The sequence below is a fragment of the Limulus polyphemus genome, unplaced genomic scaffold, assembly GCF_000517525.1.
Source record: "Limulus polyphemus unplaced genomic scaffold, Limulus_polyphemus-2.1.2 Scaffold8724, whole genome shotgun sequence".
Lineage (NCBI taxonomy): Eukaryota > Metazoa > Arthropoda > Merostomata > Xiphosura > Limulidae > Limulus > Limulus polyphemus.
The window spans coordinates 6,740-16,081 of record NW_013674334.1 but is presented as its reverse complement, the minus strand read 5'-3'; the positions used below and the strand labels follow the sequence as shown (position 1 = coordinate 16,081).

General features: G+C 34.5%; 1 protein-coding gene across 1 annotated transcript in view; it reads left to right on the top strand.

Annotated features, from left to right (window-relative positions):
* Nucleotides 1-9,342, top strand: part of LOC111083242 (voltage-dependent calcium channel type A subunit alpha-1-like) — a 21,988-nt gene that overhangs the window by 6,308 nt on the left and 6,338 nt on the right. Inside the window, exons 5-8 of the mRNA XM_022379616.1 lie at nt 224-384; nt 2,304-2,447; nt 4,539-4,740; nt 7,286-7,450. Of these exons, the coding sequence (XP_022235324.1) occupies nt 224-384; nt 2,304-2,447; nt 4,539-4,740; nt 7,286-7,450 (672 nt within the window). The remainder of the gene's footprint in view (nt 1-223; nt 385-2,303; nt 2,448-4,538; nt 4,741-7,285; nt 7,451-9,342) is intronic.

The following is a 9,342-nucleotide window of genomic DNA, read 5'->3' as shown; positions in this document are numbered from 1 at the left end:
TTATCTACGATTATACCCTATTATACGTGAAGGTCATATCAAGGTCAAACTATGATAAATGTTTATGCCACAAACTCAACATTATTTTTTATGCGTGTATGTGAATATTGTATAGGCATGCAATATGTTTACAATGTATTTTCGTGGCATTATTACTCAGTATTACTTTAAACATAAAAACGTAAATTTTCATAAGATGACGAATACGATTGTCATATTTCAGGCTGTGTTCGACTGTGTGGTGACGTCATTAAAAAACGTGTTCAACATTCTCATCGTTTACGTCCTCTTCCAATTCATCTTTGCCGTGATAGCTGTTCAGCTCTTTAACGGCAAGTTTTTCCACTGCACGGACGAGTCCAAGTTCACAGAGGATGAATGCAAGTAAGAGGGATGAGTTCTCCCTGGAATGTCGTACAGTTAGCAAAGATTTCAGATAAATTATTTTAAGATCCACCCCAAGTGATTCGTGACTTAGTATTACATCAGTAAAACAAAAAGTTATGTACGGGATAATAAAAAGATGGTCACCACTGTTGTGTTTCATTAATTGTCTTTTTTTTTCTTCTGTTACAACAATTGGTTGGGATGACAATAATATTGTAAGAACGTGTGGAAGGGATCCTGTTGGGACAACAATTGGTTGGGATGACAATAATATTGTAAGAACGTGTGGAAGGGATTCGGTTATTACAACAATTGGTTGGGATGACAATAATATTGTAAGAACGTGTGGAAGGGATTCTGTTGTTACAACAATTGGTTGGGATGACAATAATATTGTAAGAACGTGTGGAAGGGATTCTGTTGTTACAACAATTGGTTGGGATGACAATAACCTTGCAATAATGTGTGGAAAGGATCCTGTTGTTACAACAATTGGTTGGGATGACAATGATCTTGTAAGAACGTGTGGAAGGGATTCTGTTGTTACAATAATTGGTTGAGATAACAATAACTTTGCAATAACGCTAGAAATGGATCCTGTTGTTATAATAATTGGTTGGGATGACGGTAATCTTGTAAGAACGTGTGAAAGGGACTCTGTTGTTACAGCAATTGGTTGGGATGACAGTAATCTTCTAAGAACGTGTGGAAGGGACTCTTTTGTTACAACAATTGGTTGGGATAACAGTAACTTTGCAGTAACGCTAGAAATGGATCCTGTTGTTACAATAATTGGTTGGGATGACAGTAATCTTGCAAGAACGTGTGGAAGGGATTCTGTTGTTACACCAATTGATTGGGGTGACAATAACCTTGCAATAACGCTAGAAATGGATCCTGTTATATAGCCAATATTCTGATACCACCTAGCTATCCACATTTCAATCACATGCAAGAACAGGACAAACTAAAAATCATGGTCGTGCCCATCACCCTGTAGAATATTAAGAAAATCTTTATTCCTAACGAATGACCAGGATAGAAAACACATATTGAAGTAGTCGGTTCAGCACTGAGAGTGCTTATATATGCTCCGTCTGTAGGAATGAAAAGTAGTTTAGGGACAGATGGCCAGGAAAGATTCCTCTTGTGATTTGGAGAGCGGTCAAATTACTAGGTACAGGTCTAAGCTGGTAATAATAATAATAATACTCCCGGTCCAACCAGTAACAAACCTTTCTTTTTGTTAGTTATAATAATAATAATACATTGTACAACACGTGCATTTCGTTGTTATTGTATGATAGTACATGATATAGCACTGACCTTCAGCATGTCAGAAACGAAAGTGTTAAGGAAGCTTGCTTGAATACCGTTAGCTCAAAGAGATGTAACTTCATATACGCTTCTAATTTAACCAACTAGTAGATATTCCTCTCAAAGAAAGTATCTTAAATAACAATAGTATGAAATTTGGTTGTTTTTTTTCTGAAGCCTTTTTGAAAATATTCCAAAATAATTTCTAAGAAGTGAAAACATAAACCAATCGTATTTGTTTTATGTAAGAAAAATGCTCTAATGTTACTATTTTTATATGGCTGCTGAGAAGTCCAACAAAAACTCAAAGTTGTCAGTAAACGATAAGGTAAGACATTAATTGATTCTCTCTATTCCTTGCTTTTCAACACCATTTTATTCGTAGTTAGTTTCGTTTTTCTGCAACAAAAAAAAAGGTTGTTATCTCTCATTCCCCGAGAGATAGTAAGAACGAAGAAATAATTATAGAATTCGAAGATTTAGTTGTTGCTAGAACAACAACGGGTTTTTGAAGTGCTATAAAAAAAGGGAGTCTGGAAACGTTGTTTCTTATATTGCTTTGGAACTTTTAAACACCACCATTTTGTTTTTCTTTGTAGCGGATACTACTTCCTGTTTCCGGGAGATGGTGGTCCGCCGGACGTGAACAAACGAGAATGGCAAAAGCAGCCTTTCCATTACGATGACGTAATGTCAGCCATGTTAACGCTGTTTACTGTATCAACAGGAGAAGGTTGGCCGTCGTAAGTTACTTATATATATATATTTTACTGTATCAACCTTCGCCTAGGAAAAGTTATTTCAGATTAAATAAGCTTGTAAGTTTCGTTAAAATATGATCATTGTTCTTTTACTTTTTTTCAGAGAAACAAAACACGACATTTTTTTTCTAAATACATTTTTACTAAATAAATTTTGAAAAACTACACTTCTACTGCGGACACACTACTACTGGGCATAGTATAACTGCATGCACGTTTGTAGGCTTTATACCGGTTAACACTTTCTAATTACTTGGATTACAGCCAATCATAGTGCAAACTATCTACACGTGACTGTACTCTGTTGCAGTTCATTTTAGCCTAATTATTTCCAATACTAGGGGTTCGAACAAACAATAAGAGGGAATCTTCAATAGCCGCGGCACTTGAAATTCTTTTAGGCACAATTAGTGTAAATTAATCTATAAGACCTTGTGCGTGGCCAAATACATCGATCGAAAGGATTTGACTTTCTGAGTCCAAAACTGTAATTAAATCTCAAATCTGTCAAGATATGGCAGAACTATGAGCAAAAAGTTTGTACTTGAGAACAAATTCAGAGACATTCTATCAACCGCGGCTAATAACTATAAATGCTCTTGAGATATGGGGAGACCATACAATAAAAAAAGCAAAATTTTAGGCTTAGGGGTTACTAGGCCTACAAATTATGGAAACAGAAGTAGGTTTCGAGGTAGTAAAAACTTTTCCTATACAAATATGATAGTCAATTACTGAGAAATGATTAAACGTTTCTGTACTATAAGGAACGACAACTGTAACTAAAGGATTTGGACTTTATTTCCGCCCTGGATAAGTCTAAGGTGTTGAGTTCACTTCAGGGGCGTTTTATTACAACAGACAACATTTAAGGATACCTTGTCATTCTGGCTATGATTTGAGTCAAGAATATTCATAATTACAACTTATTACTTAGGGTTATATGCATAATGTTAAAACGATCACCAAATCACGTGAAAACAACGTAAAATCAAGGTGGAACGACATGCATCTCAACTACAATTTGACATTGAATTTCAAACAATGACCCAAAACTCAAGTACTTTCGTATAGTTGATTATTCTTCTTTCTCAAAAAGTTTAGTGAGCGTTTCGAAAGCGCTCGTGTTTTTTGGTCTTTTTTATTTCATTCATTGCATCCGATTTTAAGAAGGGAATGTAACAGTTCTTTCTGACGAAAAATACTCATAAACGCAGATCATAAAGATGTGTTCAAATAATGGATACAGAATTTACAAGATGGGGATATCCTTTGTACGTATTGAACTTGGAAAACTTAGGAATATGGATCAACCAGAGGTACCAGGACCGTTTAGAAAGAGACTTGCAATAAGTCCTATCCCAGCTGCGGTAAGCAACAAATTGCGCTTTCTTGTAACAGGTGAGACCTCATGACAGCACAGGTCAGTGGCAAGGGCCGTCCACGTGTCTTAGGCAAAAGTATGTAACTTATTTAAGGAGGATCTCCATCTGGATAAGCGATACAAGTCACGTGTACACAAACTGATTCCACAACATATCTGTATAGCTCATGTAGCTGGAGAATGAAACGTGTTAACTTTGTCCATAAGTTTCCAAAACTGGTTAACAAATGCTTAGTTAGTAAGCTTGAAGTAATCTAGAAACTAGTTACCACTTTTATATCAGGGTTAGACATAAAAAGAAAAAAAATCAAAATACATTATGAACTTTTACCGCTCTTTTTTCTTTTCGTTGTGAAATTAATTCCTTTTGCTTCCTGTTACAACTATTTCTTATTTATTGTTACATTTAACCTTACCAATATAATTACATGTACCTCTAGAGAGTGGCGTAACTACAAAAACTGGACCCCCCCCCCCCTGCATAAAAAGTAATTGAATGGCTTACATGTATTCCCCTTGTCGGTAATTCTTAAATGTTTCAGCCCTTTCGCCCGTCCCCCCAAAAAAAATTGCGGGGGATGGGGGGAATACTTACGCCACCGCCTCTACTTTGCCACGTGAGTTTCACAGCCAGACAAACATACTTTAAGGATTGATATGACGTATGAGCTGCATATTCCGTTTCGCAGGGTTCTCAAGAATTCGATGGACGCCACCTATCCTAACTATGGACCGTTACCACTATTTCGAATCGAAATGTCGATCTTCTACGTTGTCTTCTTTATCGTTTTTCCGTTCTTCTTCGTCAACATATTTGTGGCCTTGATCATCATCACCTTTCAGGAACAAGGAGAGAAAGAGCTTGAAGAAGGAGAGATAGATAAAAATCAGGTATAGTAGCTGAAAAGTTTTTCCTGATAGCACACGTGTCAGGAAAACAAGAATAAGTAAATATTTAAATATTGACAGTGAATTCCATCACAAGTTAGAATCAGAAAAAAAATGCTCTTGGACCATCAGTTTGTTATGAGAATTCGCACAACCAACCTCTTGTGGTAGTTCACACAACTAGACACTGTTACGGTAGTTCACATAGCTAGCCTCTGTTACGATAGTTCACACAAGTAACTTCTGTTATGATGGTTCACACAACTAGCCTTGATAATGATAGTTAACTAGCCTCTGTTACGATAGTTCACACAAGTAACTTCTGTTATGATGGTTCACACAACTAGCCTTGATAATGATAGTTACATGGCCTTGGTAATAATAGTTGACTATCCTTGGTAATGATAGTTGACTAGCCTTGATAATGATAGTTAACCAGCCTTGGTAATGATAGTTAACTAGTCTTGATAATGATAGTTAACTAGCCTTGGTAATGATAGTTAACTAGCCTTGATAATGATAGTTGACTAGCCTTGATAATGATAGTTGACTAGCCTTGATGATGATAGTTGACTAGCCTTGATGATGATAGTTAACTAGCCTTGGTAATGATAGTTAACTACCCTTGATAATGATAGTTAACTAGCCTTGGTAATGATAGTTAACTACCCTTGATAATGATAGTTAACTAGCCTTGATAATGATAGTTAACTAGCCTTGATGATGATAGTTGACTAGCCTTGATGATGATAGTTAACTAGCCTTGGTAATGATAGTTAACTACCCTTGATAATGATAGTTAACTAGTCTTGGTAATGATAGTTAACTAGCCTTGATAATGATAGTTAACTAGCCTTGATAATAATAGTTAACTAGCCTTGGTAATGATAGTTAACTAGCCTTGGTAATGATAGTTAGCTAGCCTTGATAATGATATTTAACTAGCTTTGATAATGATAGTTGACTAGCCTTGGTAATGATAGTTAACTACCCTTGATAATGATAGTTAACTAGCCTTGGTAATGATAGTTAACTACCCTTGATAATGATAGTTAACTAGCCTTGATAATGATAGTTAACTAGCCTTGGTAATGATAGTTAACTAGCCTTGATGATGATATTTAACTAGCTTTGATAATGATAGTTGACTAGCCTTGGTAATGATAGTTAACTAGCCTTGGTAATGATAGTTAACTAGCCTTGATAATGATAGTTAACTAGCCTTGGTAATGATAGTTAGCTAGCCTTGATAATGATAGTTAACTAGCCTTGATAATGATAGTTAACTAGCCTTAATACTTGAGTCGTTATTGCTCTCTCATGCAAAGTTGAAGGAAGAGATGAGATTTTTGAAAACTTTACAGGAACGATAACCAAGTTACACCATAAATAGAACTAACAAGAAGTGGGACAACATAACGATAACCAAGTTACACCATAAATAGAACTAATAATAACTGGGACAACATAACGATAACCAAGTTACACCATAAATAGAACTAATAACAACTGGGACAACATAACGATAACCAAGTTACACCATAAATAGAACCAATAATAACTGGGACAACATAACGATAACCAAGTTACACCAAGTCACCTATTGGTTTAATGTTTTGATAAGCTACGACTAGCTACGTATTGGTTTAATGTTTTGATAAGCTACGTATTGGTTTAATGTTTTGATAAGCTACACCAAGTCACGTAATGGTTTAATGTTTTGATAAGCTACGTATTGGTTTAATGTTTTGATAAGCTACACCAAGTCACGTATTGGTTTAATGTTTTGATAAGCTACACCAAGTCACGTATTGGTTTAATGTTTTGATAAGCTACGACTAGCTACGTATTGGTTTAATGTTTTGATAAGCTACGTATTGGTTTAATGTTTTGATAAGCTACGTATTGGTTTAATGTTTTGATAAGCTACACCAAGTCACGTATTGGTTTAATGTTTTGATAAGCTACGACTAGCTACGTATTGGTTTAATGTTTTGATAAGCTACACCAAGTCACGTATTGGTTTAATGTTTTGATAAGCTACACCAAGTCACGTATTGGTTTAATGTTTTGATAAGCTACACCAAGTCACGTATTGGTTTAATGTTTTGATAAGCTACACCAAGTCACGTAATGGTTTAATGTTTTGATAAGCTACTCCAAGTCACGTATTGGTTTAATATTTTGATAAGCTACACCAAGTCACGTAATGGTTTAATGTTTTGATAAGCTACACCAAGTCACGTAATGGTTTAATGTTTTGATAAGCTACTCCAAGTCACGTTTTGGTTTAATGTTTTGATAAGCTACGACTAGCTACGTATTGGTTTAATGTTTTGATAAGCTACACCAAGTCACGTAATGGTTTAATGTTTTGATAAACTACGACTAGCTATGAATGTTTTTGTTGCATGTAATAACATTGACTAGAACAAACCTTTACTTAGCAAGTAACACATAAAACACAGATGTATATATCCAGTTGGATAATAGTGTTTAGTATTATGTAATACATATTAAAAACTATTATTGTATTCCTTCTTTTCAGAAATCCTGCATAGATTTTGCACTTCAAGCCAAACCATTACAAAGGTATATGCCTAAAAATAAAAGTGGCGCTAAATACAAAATCTGGTCTCTCGTAGTGTCTACGGTGTTCGAATATATCATAATGGTGCTCATTATGCTCAACACTATACTCCTCATGATGAAGGTAAGCTGATGAAGATGTTATCCAGTCTCTACAGAGAAAATTGTTTAAATTTTGTCTGGCTGTTAAAGCACAGAATATTATTAGACGTATTTAGTGAGTGTGTGCCTTAAAAGGGAACTTTTTTTTATAAATTTATTCTAGAAAGTTACTATATTTAGAAGAATAAGAACGATGTACATTCAAAATTCTTATCTTTTTATAAACATAGGACGGCTGTTTCTTACCAGGAAAAAATTATTTTAAAAAAAAACAACCTGTAACTTTAAAATTACACAGTTCGGAAAATTTTCTTCGGGAAGTTAAATTTTCACCTAAAATTCGACTAAAACAAGTAAGCGATCATTATAATTGTTCCTGGCTAGGCTGTAACCTCGTGGTTAGCGTGCTGAGCTGCGTATTGAAGGTTTAAAGTTCCAACCTGTTCTCTGTTCGTAACTCAGCTGTGAGCGCGTTATAAAAGTTACAGTCAATGTCGATATTCGGTTAGGAGTAGAATGTAGCTACCTTTCATCTGGTATACAGTTCAAAATTTAAGGATGGTTGTATCTAAACCTTAAGGTTTCTCACCTGGCTGTTTAGTCCGTGTATGTTGCGTAAGCTATCGTTCGGGTTGAAAATACCCAATACCAAAATATACGTTTCCTTGCTAGGCACAAACTCATTTTTATTTTACATTACTAACCCTAAACCAAAGTGGAATTTATGTGAAAATAAGTGTTTTACAACGGTTAACTTTCTCTTACTTTTTTGTTTTGTTCCATTTTTTTGTTAAAATATAAATGCCAAAATAGTTTTATTATTTATTTATTTACAAAAAGTACCAGTAGATGGCTCTCATATTAAATTTTTGAATTGATGGCTTGGTGAAAATATTTTCTTTTACATGGTAAAATACCCTATTGTTAATTAGTTAACAGTTAATTAATGTGTGTTGTGTTTTATTTTTATTGCATTTTATGTCACATCTAACATAAAAAGAAACTTGCATTAGAAGTTTTCTGTATATATATATATAAAAAGATTAAATACAATACGATTTTCTGTTACCACCGTTCCTAGATACCAAGTAGTTTAGGGTTACATTAGGTAGTTGTAGTCCCCAACTATTTCTAGGGTATAGTACGTGCATGTTTCTTGTATAGTGTACTTATAGTTGCTGTTTTTCGCTCATTGTATGAACAAGACGATAACGTACAGAGTTCGTTAGTTGATTGTTGGCACGTAATGTAGGATAACGTATGAGTAGGAGTAGGTATGAACGACTACTGATGCATGGGAAAGTTGGTTTTGAAATACGACAATTTATCTGTAATTAAAATATGTGGTTCATTACTTACCGTCGGCGTAGCACTACGAGGAATGTAAACAATGAAAACGACTAATTTGACCAGCGATGTTGTATTTCGCTGGGATTTTGTTAACATTTAAACCAATGAGTAATGACTTGTGTTCATTTAGTTGCTGTTTACAGCCACCTAAATTTCTGAAATTTTACAATATATATTTAAAGGAACAATAAGAACGTCTAACTTTTATCGTCAAAGTTCCCGAAAATATTATTTTTTGTATCTAAACTACGATAAAATATCTCAGCTATTAGTTGATTGCGTAATAGACAGGTGTTAGATTCTTTCAGATTCAGACATTCTCTTCACAAAGGTCTGATGTTGTATTCCACAATTACAACAGTTGATGATGATGTATTCCACAATTACAACAGTTGATGATGATGTATTCTACAATTACAACAGTTGATGATGATGTATTCCACAATTACAACAGTTGATGATGATGTATTCTACAATTACAACAGTTGATGATGATGTATTCTACAATTACAACAGTTTATGATGATGTATTCTACAATTACAACAGTTGATGATGTTGTATTC